Source organism: Anas acuta, chromosome 16, assembly GCF_963932015.1.
Source record: "Anas acuta chromosome 16, bAnaAcu1.1, whole genome shotgun sequence".
NCBI classification, from domain to species: Eukaryota; Metazoa; Chordata; class Aves; order Anseriformes; family Anatidae; genus Anas; species Anas acuta.
In genome coordinates, this window is record NC_088994.1 from 14,131,409 (window position 1) to 14,151,053 (window position 19,645).

At 40.8% G+C, this 19,645-nt stretch overlaps 2 protein-coding genes across 3 annotated transcripts in view; one reads left to right on the forward strand and one right to left on the reverse strand.

Moving 5' to 3' along the window:
- The window catches only part of LOC137865616 (death-inducer obliterator 1-like), a 56,633-nt gene extending 47,006 nt beyond the window's left edge, over positions 1-9,627 (reverse strand). The window contains exons 1-4 of the mRNA XM_068700807.1: positions 9,496-9,627; positions 7,859-7,996; positions 7,644-7,742; positions 6,342-6,379 (exon numbers count right to left, since the gene is read on the reverse strand). The gene's annotated coding sequence lies outside the window, so the exon portion shown is untranslated. The remainder of the gene's footprint in view (positions 1-6,341; positions 6,380-7,643; positions 7,743-7,858; positions 7,997-9,495) is intronic.
- A 104-nt stretch (positions 9,628-9,731) lies between these two features.
- On the forward strand, positions 9,732-19,322 carry GID8 (GID complex subunit 8 homolog). 2 transcript variants are annotated; one of them, XM_068700806.1, is made up of 5 exons: positions 9,732-9,876; positions 12,953-13,082; positions 14,264-14,460; positions 14,980-15,177; positions 15,506-19,322. In XM_068700806.1, exons 2-5 carry the CDS (start codon positions 12,965-12,967, stop codon positions 15,677-15,679), a joined length of 687 nt encoding a protein of 228 aa, XP_068556907.1. In that variant the 5' UTR covers positions 9,732-9,876; positions 12,953-12,964; the 3' UTR covers positions 15,680-19,322. The 2 variants fall into 2 exon arrangements, with proteins under 2 accessions (XP_068556907.1, XP_068556906.1); XM_068700805.1 differs by lacking the exon at positions 9,732-9,876 and adding an exon at positions 11,613-11,771.
- Positions 19,323-19,645: the final 323 nt, after the last annotated feature.

Consider the following 19,645-nt stretch of genomic DNA (forward strand, 5'->3'; position numbering starts at 1 on the left):
TTCACTGTCACATTGCACCAGTCAGGGACGTTAAGGGGTACAGTCCCCAGTTAACAGAGCAGTGCTGTCATAAGCTCCTCTCATCGAGGTAATTACACTATCAAGACTGTACTTTTACCTGGACTTTTTCTGTTTACAGGGTGGAGCAGCAGGTGTGGAGCAGCAGGTGTGCACCGTCCTGGTGCAGTGCAGCTTTATCAAGGTGGCTGCCCACATAACATAAAAGCTCTACCAAGGCACCAGCCCAGCTCCATCCACATAAAGGAGCAGTTTATCTTGGGAAGAAGCAAGACTGAAAGTTGCCTCAGACTCCTTGAATGAACAAAGCTTCATTAGCAAACCGATCCAAACCTAGGGGCTTACGCGAGAGCTTCTGCCAGCGTAGCTCTGTTAAGAGCTGGGGAAAAAATGGGAACCAGCCATGGTACTGACCGAACTTTAATAACAGCCAAACCTGAACTTCACGCACTTCACACATTTCACATCTTCTGAACTGAAGGCCCATAATCACATTTGATAAACAAAATTCATATTTAGTTTAGGATTTCTGTATTTAATGATACATGAACTAATTTTCAGAGGAAAGAGAAGTGCGGGCACCGCTGGTATTTTTTTTTTTTTTTTTTTTTTTTTTTACCCCAGAGCTTCCCGGGTGTTTGAAAGACTTGGCAGAGACTTTATTGGCTTACTACCAGACTTGAGCTTTTTTACTACTCCTATAATACTCTCTGAAGCCTTAGTTAACATTAATATGTGAAAGCTAATCCCATATCTGACCTAACAATTAAAGTTTACCCACATAAAATAAAATACAATTGAATTCTTTGGTCAGTTTCTTCTCTCAGGCTCTGAGCAATATGAACAGAAATGGCAAATTTTGCTGATTAAGAACCACTGTAAGCACAGTCCATGTAACCACTGTAAGCACATGCAGTGTAGGTAACTTTGCTCTTTTCCCCTTTTACATAAAAAGGAAGGAATTTTTTTGTGGTCAAAAGCTTAGATTCCAAGAAAAAAAATTAACAATTGCCATAAAAGAAACCCTCTAAAGGCCCCACCCAGTACAAGCCACATTTATACACTATGGTCCTAAATTAGGCAACAGAAACATCAATTATAAACTTTGACTGTAATTGGGAATTAGTCACTATACAATAATCTTTACCATTTTTTCCCCAACACCATGAATAGAAATATTTTACAAATACACACAGCTTATCTGCCTAACATTCAATTTCTGTTACAAAACTTGACCTCTTCAGCAGTGCTGAAAACTATTTTCAGCGACTGCAAAGGAACCCAAAAGCTTTGGGAAGGTGATTCACACAGCCTGGCATTCATCCAGCAAAGTGCTGGAGAAATCTGTTCTTTACCATGACTTAAGAACACCAGGTTGCGTTGAGTGAACAGCAACAGTTTATTCAGGCCAAGCCTATCAACCTTACAGTTTAACTCTTCAACATTCTGTAGCTTGTTTATTTTAAAACACACAATAATATGATTTTAGAACTGACAAATTTCAGCGTGAACACTTATACCATACTAAAAATTCCCTCTTCAAGAGTTTTACACAAACTAGGAGAGTTATGCAGGCTTTTTGTCACGTTGTAACTGTTACCACACAACCTAGATACACATCCTAAAACATTACATGTAAAAAATATTAGTTTACAATTTAAATTATCTGTATCCTCTGGCATGTCTAATTATTGTTGTCAGCAGAACTAAATAGACAGAAATAGACTCAGAACAACTGCAGGATTACAATTTCTGACCCTATCAGCACAGCTGTTGAAGAAAAATCCTGCATTTTTTTTTACATTTTAGAAACTATTAATTTGTAATAAGTGAGCTAAAATATAGTCTGAAAACAGTTATCAATTTCATTCTTATTCCATCAAAAAGGCTTCATTATATGAAACAAATAAATTTCTCCCTCAAAATTCAGTGAAACACAGTAATTACAGCATACTGATTATGTTATGATAAATACACCAGACAGTTCTATTCCCAATTTTGGTTAGGGTTTACTATGAGAACACACAACACACAATTAATATTTGTGTCTTAACTCCTTAACTAGAATTTTTAAGATGTTTCTTAGCCTCAAAGTCTAACAATTCTGTTTACATTATCCCTGCTAAAACCTGTGAAGCACTCACTAATTTCAGAAGCTGTATTAGATGAAAAGAATAGCAATATAACCTTTAAAGCTTAATTGACATTGGACTAATTATCATCCTAAGGAATGGGCTTGAGAACACACCAGAAAGCAACCAGTTCTTGCATAAACTGGATAAAATTTACTGATATTAAAATATTTTCCTTAAACTTTCTGCCATGGTTCTACTAGCTGAGTACTACAGGAGACACTAGGCAGAAACTGTGCACCAGAAAGTAAAACCAGTGCAGACATTATTACTTCCGTCAACTGGAAACCATCTAATCTTACTCTCGCTGAGTACAGCCCTGTCTTCTTTCATTTCTATCACTTCAATTTCATAATCTTTTAACTTAATCCCTGTAATCCTTCTCCTTCCTCCCTCTGCTGAGTGTTTCTGGCTGAAGTTTCAAGCTACACAGAACTAAAAACCCACAGTTAAAAGTTACAACTATAAAGATATAAACTGAAATCAAATAATACAGTCTATTTCCAGAAAATCTCAGCAGTGAAGTAGGATTAAGTAGAATAAAGATTATCTTTTGTTGAGTACATCACACACTAGAAAACTTACTCAATCTCATTTACTATTTTGGGCTCATACTGTTCTATTAGCATTGCTTTTAAGAGGTTTTTGTTGTTGTTTAGCTTTTTTAATTAAAAAAGACAAAACATGAAAAGCACCCTCTGAAACATTCTTTGAATTGTATGCATTTTATACATGAACAGTCTTAAAAATCCATAATTACTTCAGTGTACATAAACTTGCAGCAGAACAAAAAGCTTATCTGCACACCAGAATATAAATGTCCCTTTAAAAAGAAAAACAGGAAATATGGAAAAAATATTTAAACTCCAGACTTGAAATCAACAGTTACTTGATTTGCAAGTCATGTGGTCTCAAAGTAGGCTGAAGGCTAACATGAGCCTTTATTCTTCTACCAAAGTGCATTAAAAAGCCTTTATGTGCAATATGTTTCTGGAACTGTGAAGGGAAATTTTTTAAGGCTGAACTCTGAGCAGCTATTTTGAGCACACTTCTATATTTATACCTATAGAAAGTTCCAAATGTCAAAGAACGATAACGAGCGGCTGGCATATATAATAAAAGTGGAGCACAACCCAAAATATCTATTACAATTAACACAGTGCATGCTACACTTGTACAGAAACTACACATTGTCATTTTTCATTGACCAGCAAATCAACTGCTTAAACAGCTATGAAGTTTTGTTAGTTTTGTTTGCAGAAGTTTCAATGAGAAGCAGTTGAAGCTATACCAAGTCAAGTTACCCCTTACAATAAAAAAACAGTGTAAAATAGATTAAAAACAAAGAGTTCTCACAAAATTAAGGAAAAGGTAGTTGAATATCAGCAGCCAAAGAACTTGTTTAAATGAGGCTGCGATGATTAAGGATTGAAAAGAGCTACTTCTGGAGTCTCAAATAAATTATCCAGGAAATAAAAAAAAAAAAAAAAAGGAATTTGGGAATGCTAGACACATCCTTTTATATAAATAAAAGGAATTGGTATTTTTGCCTCCCTGAAGTTCCTAGAAAAAGGAAAATGTGAGAGCCCATCCAAAGCAAACAAACAAGAAGTTACACTGTTTTTAATTACTGAACATACAGCATGAAGAGTGTGACATATAAACATCTAGTAACAAAGATTGTAATGTCCTTTCCGAGATAAAAATGGAAAGCTAAAAATCTTCCTTCACCTGCCATATACAGCCCAGTATAGCTATCCCACCCAATAAAGCTATCACTTGGAGGTATAAAACGAAAACTACATAATTGTATAAAACAAAATTTGGTCACAATCAAAAGATTAGCTTTGTGCAAGCCAAATACACAGCTCTAAAACACTATCACCTCCAAGAGACAGTATTTAAGTACTTTTTGGGGGGGGGGAGGGTATGGAAGGGTGAAGGAAATAGTTATTGACGATTGATTTACTGAACATTTTGAACATTTAAGCCAGGAGACGATTACCACCAGCTAAAGATCCAACCCCTTCTCTCCCCAAAAAACGAGCTAATCGCCAGAGCGTTACCAAACTCAACTTTTCTGGTGTAACTCACCGCTGGGGAGCACGCCTCCGTCCCCCGGAGCGCAGCAGCACCGCGGGCAGGCCGTTACGGTCCCACCCTGCGGGCCGGCCCCGGGCTGGTTGCGGGTTCCTGGAGCCCCCCCCCGGCATCGTTCTCCCCCCAGGAAAAAAAAAAAAAAAAAAAAAAAAAAAAAAAAAAAAAAAAAAAACGGGAGACGCTGAAAGAGAACGGGCCGGCAGCTGGATCGGTCGTGACGTCAGGAAGCAGCTTGCTGGCGTCAGCTTGGGTGTGACGTCCATCGCCTCAGCTCACCACCGTCCTCTCCTCTCCTGTCCTGACCCGTCCCTGTCCCCCCCCCAGCGGGGCTGCCCCCCTTCCAGCCCTCTCCGCCCGGCCAAGGCCGTCCTCTGCGCCCCGGCCCGCCCGGAGCCCGATGAGGCGGCTGCGGGGGCTTTTTTGGCTTCCCCACCACGCAGTCGCCGACCTCCTGTGGAAGCTGGCCGCGTCCCCGGCGTGCCTGAACCCGAAGAAACCGCGCAGCCCCGCCGGGCCCCCCTCTCAGCCCAGCCCGGCCCTCCCCGCCCGCCCGCCTCCATTTTCTCGCCGAGCCCCACAAGGCGCCGAGGCCTGAGGAGGCGCCCTCCCCCCCTCCCCCTTTTCTTTTTCCCCCCCCGCGGCTCCTCCGCTTCTTTTCTCCTCCCTGTCCCGGTGCTTTTTTTGCCGCTGGCTCCCCTCACTCACCGCGGGGAGGGGGACTGGGGTCTCGCTGCCACCGGCGCCGCTGAGGGGCTCAGCCGCGCCGCGCCGCCATTTCCTCCTCGCAACCGCTCCGGAGAGGGCTGGGCGGGGGCCGCTCCTCCCCCTGCTACCATAGACATCGACATGGCGGCCAACCGCCGCGCCTCGCTTTGCGCACGGCTCCCGGAGGACTCCGGGCTCTCGCCGGCTCCGCCTCACGGCGAGGAGCTGGGCGGGAAAAGCGCAGCCTCAGCGCCTGCTGCCCTACGGATTTACTGCCCCCTCGTCTTTACACAGCCCCTGCCCCTCATTTTGTTCGTCCTCTCAGCTCCAGGATGCTCTGGGGTAGCCCCGTTCTCCTCAGCAGAAAAGTGTTGTGGGGAGAACATGGCTGCTGCTTGTCCTCATCAAAAACAGCCGGTGTCTTACCTCACAGGAAGGGCGGTTTTGTGCCCCATTAGTGAGGACCCCAGTGCCAGAGCAAAACCACACTAAATAGTCTTGCTTACAGTGACTTGCACTGCAAGGTCAGCTCTGTGACAGAATTTGTGTGGCAGAGGAGTTGGTGGCTTGTAGACTCAACTGCTACCATCTGCTGTGCTCTCCAGCTGTGCTTATTCCAATGTATTTTCTTTTCCCCCCCCCCATGTTCCATCTGCTAAATAAAATTAAATAGCAGCTGATACAGTAATGCCTACTCCTGGGTCCAGAGTTCCACACAGATTCATTCCACATCAAGGTCCACACCTCAAGTGCCATGGAAGTGCTCTCTGCAGTACCTCATCCACCACACAGAGGCTTCCCAATGAGCACTCCTTTTAAAAGGACTACCCTCCTCAAAAGCTCTCCAAGAGACAAACTACTACAAACACTTAAGAGTGCATTATCTCTACTTCATGTTTTTGTTCCTACTGCCAGCATCTGTGATATGAGCAACCAGAAATATCTGTAAGATTCCTGAGGGGTGCCAAGATTTAGAGGAGCACTCATGCAAAAGCTTGCAACATAGACATTACATGTGAAGAGCCTTTGAGATAAAATGGAGGTGTGAGGTTTGGCTCTTTGCTCACAGTCCTCCACATTTTTCCTCATGGGTTGGTAACCTTAGCTTCAGCTGTATTCCAGACAGGTGCAGCATTCACCAAGATGAATTAAGAAATGGAAATATGAGAAAACAGGAAAATAAATACTTAGCATTAATTCTATGAAATTAGTTTTCAATTGAATGATTCAATTACATTTTATAGAAGTCTACATTCTAGAGCACAATATGAGACTTCTGGGAGTAAAAGCTCAGAATGATGATGGAAAAGCTACTATTAGCTTTTTTTCCTGACAGTATAGTCAGTCTCTCCTGCACCTGTAAAACAGGGCAGTATTAATACTTACTTTACACAGGAGCACCAAGAGGTAAAAGAAACAGATTCCTGTACAGAAGCATAAGACACCATCATTAAAAGCAAGCAGTAGTTTAATTTTTGTTCAGCAATTGCAGAGTTACAATAAATGAAAGGCACAGAGAGAAATACCTTTTGATTGAGCAGATCAAGCTCCACCGTGACTTATGCCCTCAGAAAAGCTAATGGTATTATTAATGGTTAACTTTAGCATCCAGGAGTGCTCATAACAAGGACACACCAAGGGAAGGGGAACATGCAAAACAAGGAATTGCACACCAACAGTGAACAGGGGATGCCTGCAACAGGGAATTCAGCAGTGAAAAGAGTATTAAAATCTTCTTAAACACATTTGGTAAGAGGCCTGTACTATCTTAATGTAATCATTTTGCCTGCGCAGTCAGTGAACACTAAAATACATCACACTTTCAACCCACAAAAAAAAAAAATACATCTTTGTATTACAGACTGCCTTTTAACTAAGACCATAGCAGAATATTTATATTTCCTGACTAAACACCTCCTTTGCTTCAGTGGTATCCTCAGCACCTCAACTCTCTGCCTCATTTCCTTCCCGTCCCCATTCTTTTCCTGTATTAAAGCCTATTTTCCCTTAATTTAGGGAATTTACTTCTGGGTTACTGATTTGAATCTGCATTGTCCTGGCAACACACAGAAACAGCTTTTTTGATGATCTGTGTAATTCAAGTTTTGTCTTAGTTTAGGCATCCCCCTACATAACATGATCATAGCTCCTAACTGGCTTGATCTGAAAACACCGCTGAGAAATACTAGCAGAAAGATTAATGACAATCAGCTTCTAAAATGGTCTAATAAGCACCTTATCTATCTCTCCTTCTTAAGCACAGGAAAAGCTTACACTAAGATGTCTACAAAACCCTCAGCACTACTCTCCTTAAAACTTTTTTCCACTGCTTTCCAAAATCTCTTCTACTATTAGGCACTCAATGCTCTGAGACTTTGTTCTGCAGCTAATACACCTGTATTTGTTTATCCCTTGGGTTTCTCTAATTGCCATTTTACATTTAAATAAGAAAAAACTTCTTGTGCAGTATTTATATATTCTCAAAAGAGTATTTAGGCACTACCATAAAACTATTCTAAACAGGCACTAAGGCAGCATCTTTATGTTGCACAAGTACCTCCCCACATCTGGGTTCATATGGGGGGGGAAAAAGCTCAGGGATGTGACTTTTGCTCTCTCTCCTGCCTTGCTCTTCACCAAGACAGCTCCCTTTTTCAGTGTTTAGAAGGTCTAAAAGATTATACTTACTTTATGCTCACCCGTTCTCAGTTCTTCCTCAGTGAGCGTTCTGGGAGTCAGTTTCTAGAGCCAGGTAAAACCTTGAGATGCAGTTAGCTCAAGAAAAGTCTAAGGATAAAAGTAAACAAGCAAGTTCTCATCTCTAACTCCATCTCTGCTTGTTAACAGATAATTTATTACTAAATCAGAAGAGACTGTTTTCATTGGCTGTGCTCCAGCTTTACCTTTTTATGTGTGTGCAAAAAGGCCTGTGTTCCCAGAGTCCAGCACATCAGCCAATATAGATACAACAGGTAGCAAAGTAGTTTATCCTCTGGGTGCTCGATTCTTCAAGGCTCCTGGGGCATCATTTGTCATAAAGACTAGATGAAGAGAAAAGCACTTTACCATGCATTAATCATATTCACAATGAAAGCAATCTCCTCCCTTACCAAGAGACAGAAACTTAGAGTCTGTCTTCCCCCAGCTCTCTCAAATTCTGGAGAAACTTTCTCCCCCACTTTTTTTTTTTTAAACAGGGATTTTAGTGATTTCTTCATGAATTAGTGACTTTGACTTACAGTTTACTCCACTTAACTCCAAATATCTGCCTCCAAAATACTTCTCTGAGAATAAGTTTATCAAATCATAAATCACATAAAAGTCCTATAAAACGCACTGAATTACTTTAGCAGATACACAAGTTCCTTTTATTCTCAATTTTGTAGTCTTTTCCCAAAGTCCAAAATTCTGTATTATTATTGGCATTATTACTATAGAATTCTTGTAGGACAGTGACATATGAAAGCCACTGGAATATTTCCAGAAAGCAAGATAGTTTGCTTCCATGCGTTGCAATCCAGTTTTGAAGGTACAAAAGCACTGATAAAGGTTTTCCCTAAGTAACAATTGTTTGATTCCACATTTGTGGAGAAGGTGATGTTTTTAACAGATGTTAGGCTTTAATACTTGGAAGAGGGGAAGTGATATAGGAAACTTTTGCCCTGAATTGTTGCAGGGCAACAATTGTCTCCGTCTTCCTACTCCTTTCTGACTTTTGTAAGGCTTAAAAAAAAGCCATGCAAGCCATGCAGGATTTAGTATTTCCAAATCTCTGAATATTCTAGATTAAAGCACAGTGAACATAAATGCTTCTCTTCACTGAAGACAGCAGCAGGTATTATACACAAAATGATTAAACATTTATTCAGTGAAGTACAAGTTTAAAAGAAATTAAAACAGAAAGTAATCAGGCAGTTTTTTATCAGGAAAGAACTAACATAGAAGATGTTTTACCTAGGGCATGTTCAACCACCCCCAGACACAGTTTTCATCACACCTAAAACATTAGCAGGGAAAAATGGCCTGCATCAAGATTATTGAATAAGAGCTTTATAAATTATTGATAAACTTTGCATCTTACCACATCAGGCTAATGTTGTCTTGGAAAAAAAAAAAAAAAAGTCTCACTACAAATAGTAGCATTCAGTATTACTTAACCACACAAAAACAATTGATGCTTTAGAAAGGTACTTGGTTTTCAGGCTCAGTAAGAAAATGCTTCAATAATAACACTCAATGTTTCCTTGTTTCAGTGGTAAATTTTCTCTCAAGCAAGTGTTCAATCTCTAATCAGATTTGATGTTACCATAAAAATCATAGGATAGAGGAGGAGAAGAGAATACAACTAGTCGTGATATTCTGCAAATAGGTTACAAAGTTCTGCTGCAGTTGGATGAATAACCTGACATTAAAAAATAAATAAATAAAAAAAAAATCAAGCATGCTGCCAAAAAACAGCTCACATTTTTTTTTAATGTACTTATTCAGTATGCTATTCTATCTTTTAGAAAGCAGCTAAAAGCTGTTCTTCATTCTTTACCTGTAAATAGCAGCTGTAGTAACAGTTACACTCTGTTTCCTCTCTGCTTGGGGTGTTTCCCTCTACAGCAAGTTCAGGAAACCCTTCTAAAGAGGGGCACCTTCCTCTTCTCTCTCCCTCTTAATGAGAATCTCCTGAGAAACTCCACCTTTTGGGGAGGAGCTGCCAAGACTCGGTGAATCTAAATAAGAGATCTTACAGGGTTCAGAAGTACAGGAAATAGAGTCTGAAGTTTTGTTGTTCTTTGTGAGTCAAATTGAGAGTATTTTTAGAGTGATGCCTGAGGAAAAGCCCTCTCCAATCAATAGCGGTATTTACTATGCTGTAGCTTTCTTTGTCACGTGGCTAACAACTATTGGCAAGAAGTACTTCATATTTGAGGTTTGCAAACTTTGTGTTATTTGTAAATGTTGGTTTGTTTGAAGAAATCAGTTATAATAAGCAACTATTGATTAAACTGTAGAGATTCTCAATTTCAATGTAGGGGCAATCGTAACGGATGTGAGTTTTGGAAGCTACGTTTTATAGCAGAGTTACAACAACAAGAGTGAAAGATGGGTAATTATAGCCATATTCCTACTCTGTAAAAGTGAAATTACATCTTCTCAAGAAGCTTCATTTGTAGTATTTAACACTCAAAAGTTGTACCTCTTAATTCCAGTTTTCTATTTAAATATTGGCTGGCTGAATATGAAGCAGCAATGTGCTCAGGTGGCCAAGAAGGCCAACAGCATCCTGGCGCATATAAGAAGCAGTGTGGCCAGCAGGACTAGGGAAGTGATTGTATTTGGCTCTGGTGAGGCTGCACCTCAGGTAGTGTTCAGTTTTGGGCCCCTCGCTACAAGAAGGACATGGAGGTGCTTGAGAGAGTCCAGAGAAGGGGCAACAAAGCTGGTGAGGGGCCTGGAGAACAAGTCCTATGAGGAGCGGCTGAGGGAGCTGGGCTTGTTCAGCCTGGAGAAGAGGAGGCTCAGGGGCGACCTTATCGCTCTCTACATGTACCTTAAAGGAGGCTGTAGTGAGGTGGGGTTGGTTTATTCTTCCACGTGCCTGGTGACAGGATGAGGGGGAATGGGCTAAAGTTGCACCAGGGGAGGTTTAGGTTGGATATTAGGAAAAACTTCTTTACTGAAAGGGTTGTTAGGCATTAGAATGGGCTGCCCAGGGAAGTGGTGGAGTCACCATCCCTGGAGGTCTTTAAAAGACGTTTAGATGTAGAGCTTAGGGATATGGTTTAGTGGAGGACTGGTTAGTGTTAGGTCAGAGGTTGGACTAGGTGATCTTGCAGGTCTCTTCCCACCCAGACGATTCTGTGAAATATATAACTTGTAGTGTTTTATTGTCTCTTTCCATGGAGTGCCTTGATTCCCAAATCCTGTTGGATCTAGCTGCAGGGAGTTTATTAATTCTCCCAAGCAGCCAAAATTATCTTTGACAGAGATTGTAAATCAGAGCCCTCAGCTACTACAGATCACAGCCCAGCATTGCATCGTAACTGGAAATTGGTGGAGCTTTACATTAACATACCAGGCTGTGACCTGTACAAGACCCATTTCCATTTGAATTATCCTGGAAAATTGCTAGGGCCACCTGGGCAGCAGTCAGGGCTCAAACAGCCAGCATGTGCCAGTCACAGCTCAAGAACAACTGTGCTGAAAACGAAACTGGTGTGATGCCTGCTGTGTCTGCATAGCAGTTCCTCACACAGCACAGCACCAGAGCAGGGCCACATCAGTGACTTTTTAATGATTTGATGTTACCGCCTCTGCCAGAGGCTGTAGCTACAGCTATGGTGTCCCTGTCCCACGGGGGCTGCAATGTGACAGGAATTAAGAGTGTCTGAGAGGAAAAGGAGTGACAAAGCAGCTGGTGAAGGAAGCATGGAGCCTGCTGAGGGCAGGCAGGGAGCAGACGAGGCCTGGCCCCGCCGCCTCCACCGCGCTCACAGCGGGCTCGCTTCGCCCCCCCAGAGACTCCCTCAGGCGGCCAGCGGCCATCTTGTGACCGCGCTCAGCCGCCCGCCTCTATGGTAACCCTGGCGGACTCCCCTTCCCTCTCTATGGTACCGAGCCGCCCCACCTCGGCTCATCTCTATGATCCTACCACCCCGCCGGGCGCCTCTCTGGTTGCGCTCTCCCGCACCTCTCGGGGCGCTGATTGGCGGAGAGGGGGGGAGCTCTCGCGAGAGCGCGAGTTCTCGCGAGAGAGCGCGGCGCGCGGCGCGGCCTGGCGGAGGCGGCGGCGGGGCCCGCGGTGGTGCCGGAGCGCGGCGCGCGGTAAGATGGCGGCGGCGGCGGCTCCGCTCCTTCCCCCGGGCCCCTCAGCTCGGCGGGAGGCCGCGGGTGGGCGAGGGGGAGGCGTCGGGCTTGGAGCTGGCGAGGCCGGGAGCTCCGCTGGGCCGGGCCCCGGGAGGGCCGGGCCGCGGGGGGCAGCGCCGGGGCGGGTGTGGGGTGAGGGAAGGGGGAGGCCGAGAGGCCCTGAGGGGGCTCTGAGGGGGCTCTGAGGAGACGGGGCTGTGGCTGTGGCTGTGGCTGTGGGGGGATCTCGTAGCCGCGTTCTCCCGCTGTGTGGTTGTAGAGAGAGGGCCCAGGGGTGCTGTGCCGCTCCGGGGGCCTTTGGGTGCCGCCTGGCGCTGTCCCGGGGGGCGTTGGGGCTGCGGGGGCGGTTTGGGAGCAGGGGAACGTGTGGGAAAGGAGCCGGGCTGGGAGCGCGCCCTGCCGCTCCTGGCTGCCCGGGAGCCATCGGGTGCCTGTTGCTGTTGTTGTCGCCGCCTTCTCCTCCCCCTTTCGCCGCCCCTGTCGTAGTGGTTGGGAGGTAGAAATAGTGAAACGCCGGCTCGCGATTTAGAAAAGCGCTTTGATTCCAAGTCTGGAAAACGTGTAGTCGAGAAAAATAGCTAGGAGATAATTTATTGGGATCGACGGGGTACTTTTGGGAATAGCCACCCTTAGTATAAGTTTTTCTGTTGTACGTTGGATAAATTACTGTGTGCTGTTTTGTAGTCATGTAATATACATACCTAACTAGTTCAAGTTCTGTTGAAAACTTCAGAGTAAATGTATTTTACGTAAGTTTTGCTTTAGAGGTTTGTTAGAAATTTTCTGTATAAATCATGGTTTATTAGTGCTACATCATGGCGTTGTGTGTCCTGTATAAAACTTATATACAAGGTTTGTTTGGACTGGAATTAAGAGTAAGCACAAGAAAATGGTATTAAAATTTTGTGTTCTGGTGATGGATGAAAGCAGCCTTAGAAACTGACTTGTAGGTGTCAGTGTGCAGGAAAATGGAGGAGAAAAATGTAAAAGTGGTTTGAGATAAAAGGATGTCTTTTGGATTGTTAATTTAAAAGATCTCATAAGAAAGATATAAAGATAGTAGTAGCACAGTGTTTGTATACATTAAACTTGCTTTTAATTGAATTGTGCTAAATGAAACGCTTTTTTTTTCTTTATAGTAAGAGTCCAGGATGAGTTATGCAGAAAAACCTGATGAAATCACGAAAGATGAATGGATGGAAAAGCTTAATAACTTGCATATTCAGAGAGCAGACATGAACCGCCTTATCATGAACTACCTTGTGACAGGTAACAATGAGCAGTAGTGCTGGGAGGCTCTTAAATGCATGCTGTGTATTTTATCAGGACAGATTATTTTTGGTTAGAATAAGTTACTACATAGAGTGAAGTTAAGGACTTTAAAGTTTCAGTGACTGCTGTTGGTTTCTCCTAGTAGCATACAGCTACTCACCTTAAGTGGACGCTGACTCAAATATACTAAATCAGAGACTTAGCAGATATCATGCAATAGAAATTACACTTGCTAACCTTAATTCTTGTTCTGAAAGATTTAAAAAAAAATATTTTTTGAAATTCTGTTAACAAAAATGACCCGCTTTTGTACAGTAACTTTTTTTTTGTGCAATTAAAACAGTTCAAGACGTTGCTGTTGTTAAAAAGCACTTTAAAATCTGCACAGAACAGCCGTCGGAAGCAAACTTTAACTGTCTAGAAAGACTTTGAAAGAGCACTGTTCTCAAAATAGTTGAGTCCAAAAATACTAAGTCCTTCAGCACATAGCCTTACTTCATTCTTTAAGCAATCAAAAACTCGTGGAAGTTGTCCCTAGCAATTATGATGCATGCCATCAGAGTAAGCTATACCAGGGTGGAGGCATTTATATCTGATCTACACCCCTGTTTACGTTGGTGCGTGGCTGGAGTTTCTGGGATGAGGGAAGAGCATCTTAGTGGCCCAGTAAAGTATGCTAAATCATTTCTGTGCATATGAAAGCATAACTTAAGGTTTAGAATAGATGTTACAACTTTTTCTCATACTAACACTGCATTTTTTAGAAAAGTAAAATTGATCTTATTTTCCTGTTTGTTCTTAGTAAAATTGTATAAACATGAATGGGATAGAGGGAGAAGCAAAATCACCCAAATTTTGAAAATGTGAGCCCATTTTGGAATAATTACACTGCTCTATTAAAGCTTTAAAGTTAAGAAGTATTGGAATACATCTGGCACACTTCCTTAGAGAATGAGGGCACTTGAGTTAATGAATTGGTGTGTACCGCTAGATGCGTGTTGGATTAGATACCTACATAAATAAAGATACAAAAAATAATTTTTCAGAAGTTCAGAATTCCTATTTAAATCACAAAAATACATGAGAAATACGGAAATCTTTCCCTTTAAGCTGATGGTTTTTTTTGTTTTTTTAAGTTTGATGAAACTGATTTTATACATAAAATGTTTCTATTTCAGAGGGCTTTAAGGAAGCAGCTGAGAAGTTTCGAATGGAGTCCGGAATTGAACCCAGTGTTGATTTAGAGACTCTTGATGAAAGAATAAAAATACGAGAAATGATATTGAAAGGACAGATTCAAGAAGCCATTGCATTAATAAACAGCCTCCATCCAGAATTGTTAGATACGAACAGATACCTTTACTTTCATTTGCAGGTAAGGACAGGTGGCAAACTTTAATTTTGTTTTAGAGGTTGCTGAAGGACTGGAAAAAGTAGTTTGACTTTTAGGACTATGATAAGGGTTTGTGGCTGAATGTGGGTGCTGTTTCAACTGATTGTTCTTGGCATCATTTTGTAGCAGTGGGAAACTTTGTGGCGTGATGCAGTAACTATCATATGCAATTAATTAGTAACATGAAAATACCTAACAGCCAGAATGGTCTGTGATTTACCAACCTCAGATTTATCACTGATCTGAATTTCTTGTAGTTCCTTTAGTAATATGTTTCCAAAACATGTAACTTGAAAGCATTGAGTTACCTTTTCCAGTAGATTTTGTTAACAAGTCAGTTGTTTCTCATCTTAACACATTTAGAATTAACTTTAAACTGACAAATTATGTGTGAGCATTTGTCTCAAATTACATGCTAATGACTGAAGATTACGGTCTTGAAATACTGAAGAACTGTTTATTTGTTTAGATAATATGCTTCCTTTTTTTTTTTTTATGTAGCAACAGCATTTGATTGAACTGATTCGGCAGCGTGAGACAGAAGCAGCTCTAGAATTTGCTCAGACCCAATTAGCAGAGCAAGGCGAGGAGAGCCGGGAATGCCTGACAGAAATGGAGCGTACGTTGGCTTTGCTCGCCTTCGATAATCCTGAAGAATCGCCATTTGGAGACTTGCTGAACATGATGCAGCGACAGAAGGTAGTACTTTCTCAAAGCAAAGTTGATATCTTTTGTTTGTTTTTGCTAAAAATGATGTCCAAATATTTTTGAAGTGTTTAGAAAAATGTACGTAGCAGCGTGCAAAAGAACAGAAGTATTTCTTAAGCAGGATTTACAAAACTGATGTTACTGTAATCAACTGTTTGACTCTCTCCCTTATTTTCTCCAGGCTTTTAGCATATGGAGCTTTGTTGTGGCTGCGTTCTGAGGAACCAACGAGCTGTGTGTGACGTTATCAATGTCTGTGTGACATTACCAATGCTAATCGTAGGAAAACTACTGCTAAACTCCAGTATTTCTTTTCCAGGTTTGGAGTGAGGTTAATCAAGCTGTTCTAGACTATGAAAATCGTGAATCAACACCCAAGTTGGCAAAATTACTGAAACTACTACTGTGGGCTCAGAATGAGCTAGACCAGAAGAAGGTGAAATATCCCAAAATGACAGACCTCAGCAAGGGGACGATTGAAGAACCCAAGTAAAATGTGTGCAGATGGACATCAAACAATCATAGTACTGCACAGTATACATTTATATCAGTCTGTGACTGAAATATTTTTACTACAGTACAGCACTCAATTCAGATTTTTCAATGAACATCTAATTTGAAGGGAGAAAAGTCCCTTTTAAATGCTGCAAAAACTGCATTGAAAGGCGCTGTATCTCTGAAAGTCTGACTTAGGCTATGCACTATAATACATTTTTAAAAAAACAAGTAAAGAAGACAGGAAAAATAGCATTTTTAAAAGTACAAAACACAAGCTTTCTAATTGGCTACTGATGCCTAGTTTAGTGGCCAGTGAGTTAATATGGAGTTATATTGGCAACTATTCAGTTACGTTTATCTGTCTCCTGTTTGAAATATGTATATAGAACAGTGAATATTTTCTACCTTTAAGTTATAGCCAGATATACATTCCCCTTAAAAGTAACTGGTCAAGTTTTCATCTATAAACTTTGCAGTAAGTTCAACCTTTTGCCTAGGAAATAGTGTACAAACTTGTAAATCTTAATTTAAGGACTTTTTTTTTCCTTGTTTCTGAATTTTTGGTGCTTTATATGGTGAGAGCTATGTTCATAATGGATCAGTGACCCATCTTTTTCACGAGAAGTATTGTTGGAAGTAAGTTCTTTCTTAATTTTCACGAATGACCAAAATGGCCCACAGAGGTGTTTGAGAGTTTTTCAGACAGGGACCTTTCCCCCGCTGTGTTGAATTTGCAGCTGTAGGCACTGCAGTGATTCCAGCAGGCTACTGAAGCTTTGACAGCTGCTGGATTTTTGTAAGCTAAAAGATGTGCTAGGAAATGAAGCAGGGGGAGAGATGCTCATTGAAGCCTCTGATGTATCATCTTGTGCAGGATCTGCCTTTATGCTTGCTGAATAAGAATCGTAGTTTTAGAGCTACTTGGGCTATTTTTATGCCTTGAGGGGAGCAGGGCTGTCTTTAAAGACCGAAGTTTCCATTTTCTCCATTCTTCCGTACCTTTCTGAAGAGATGCAGTTCATCTTCACCTGTATTACTTTGTTTACTGACTGTCCTCACTCCAGTTAGGATTATAGTTTTAACGTTTTACATGTGAAGTCCAGACTTTCAAGTCAACAAATTGTAATCTTCTGGGTATGGGATGTTCAGGTCGACTTAATTTTACAGCACTGTTCACTGGTATACAACCGGTGGTAGAAAGCACTAATCTTGCCAAATTGATCTCTAGATTTTTAGGTCCGTATATCAAGTTATTAAAGATTTGCTGAACAAAGACCGATCTGATGGGTGAAGTAGCTTAACATCACGAAACACTGGCAGTTGTCATACCAGTCCCATACTGTACATAATCTAGTCTAGTACCGTAGATATTACCCTGTAGAATGAAACTTAGTTTTCACTTAATTTTACTGGAATACTTATGCATTAAACTGTATAAAGCTTTGCAGATACACCTGATTTATGGAAATTAACAAAACCTGTTACTGATTGCATTACTGTGAACACTGTTTACTTGTGTAGCTATATTTTGTGGGGGGAATCCATTGTTTGTTAAGCAGCTATTAGAGATGCAGGGCACCAAGGTTAAGCTAGATGATGGATATAACAAAATGATTTGTTTCCATTTATTACTGATAGTTTCGTTCTGCACTTTTAAGGCATTTGTGGCATGGAGGTCTTGAAATTGACACACAACAAACAAGCTATCAGTTACCCCCCAACTACAACAGCAGTCTGGCTTTCCTTCACCCAGACTGGTTATTCTAACACCAAAATTTTAACAGTTGTATTCTCTCTCTCTCTTTTTTTTTTTTTATTTTTTGGCTTTTTCCAGTCGGTTGATGTCTGAAAACCATGTATAACTTTTAGTTTGTGAGAAACTGTATGGTTAATGTAACTTTGTTTAATAACAAACTGCAGAAACAAAACTGGAATAGCTCTAATTTCTTCACATATAACTGATCAGCTTTTCCTCCATTCTGACACTCGTTTACTAAATGTCATCTAAAGCTTCTCCCGGATGAAGTGGAAAGTGGTGCGTTTTTGTGGCATGACTAGCATTTTTCTCCATGAGAAATGCAGTATTACAGTCCTGGTTGAGAAGTTCACTGTACTTCTAGAATGCTACATTAATTTCATATAGTATTTGGGCAGAGATTGAGCATAGAGTACTTGAATTTTCACTAGCTTGTTTTTTTTCCATTAAAAATAAACATGTTTTTTAAGGAGTTTAATATAAAATTAGTATAGAACTATTTCACTTTGTTTTTATGAACATGCCACATTGATAAGCAGCTTTAATCTGTAAAGTTTTTGGTAACTGCAAGAAAATATTCGAAAGCTATGCATTTTAGAGAAAGCATAAAGGTAGTCATAATGGTACTTCTAAGGATCTTTATATTAGTGTATATAAAATAGTTTGCATATACAAATATAATATATAATCTGTTTGAAATATTCTTGAATGGTAGGGGCTGTGAAACATATTATAATTTATGGAAATATTGTACACAGTAAACAGACCTCTGTCAGTACACGAATGAACTTTTGTCATATGCATGAGAAATGTCTTATTTGGTGACTACTAATGAATGGGATTTTGTTAACCCATTTTTGTTAGATAACCACTTTAACAAATACTATTAAATGCCACTTTGATCAGTTTGCTTTAGTGTAAAAATACATATTTTGTTTCACTTAATTTAGAACTGAGAATACGAGACTAACTTTTGTATGAAGATTTGTTCCAAACACGAAGGTGGCAAACAAATCTGGTAATTAAATGTGGCACACTACACTCATTCTTACCCCAGCCTTTCCTTTGTTGATAGAAAGTAAGATTTTTTTTTTTCATTAATGCTATGAACATAACAAAGTTGGGTTGTAAAATATTTTGTCTTATATGCCTCTGCAAAAAGACTTCATATCAAGTGTGTTTTGATTAGGCTACGAATCTCACTCCTTCTCCAAAACCTATCGCCTCCCTAATGACTGTCTCTTGGCTGTTACCATGTTTCTTTTCTGCCTGTCAAATCTAAGCTAAACTCTGGTTGCTTCTGTTGTACAATGGAGTGATTTGTAAAAGGTTGTGGATAATGGGTTTCCATGAAGATGAAGTACTGGCAGTACTTTCTGAGAAATACTTACTGAACCATTTAATTTTATCTATCTGGAAAACCAGAGGCTGTTGCGCAGAAACCTAACAGCAGAATTTTAAGTAAAGCATTTCCTCTCAAGACTTTTGAAGAGGCAAACATACAGAGCTTGAAACCAGGTGAAGTACCTCTCTCAGTCTTAAGATGATTTCATTGAAACACTTTATGCTCCTTCCACCCACACTAAAAGAAAAATTGAAATGAGTGTGGAGAGCACTTATGTAGCATTAAAAATCTGTGAAATGACCTGGAAATAATTCCGTCTCCTTTCCACTCCTTGTACATATAGGGGAAGCCATTACATTATTCTAGGGTGATTTTATTGTTTTTAATTTGTAAAATTTATGCTTTGTATGCTTGAATATAAGCTTAAAAGCATTACTTAAAAATTCCTTGACTAGTAGATGAGTGTTGCTCAACTTATTTCAAACCATTTTCTGTCCAAGTTCATTATGAAGCTTATTAAATTGAGTTGGAGTGTGATCCCTCTGTGTCTTATCTTCACGGGTTGCCAGGCCTCCTGTTGTCAGCAGCTGAAAGCATCCTTCAGATACTTCACTGAATATAAAATGATAACGAGGAATACATTGCCCTACATCTCCCTTTACACTACAGCAAGTTGTGTTGGGTTCTGACCTGCACTGTAGATCTTCTCCATCTAGAAGCAATTGGTCAGTATTAGTTTCTGCCATAAAGTTCTTCATGACAAGGGCACAGTAGAATTCACGAGCAAAGCTGTCTGTCCCCAGCCCTGCTTGGCAGGTAGTTCACATTACTTGCACAGCTGTATAGGGACAAAACCTAAA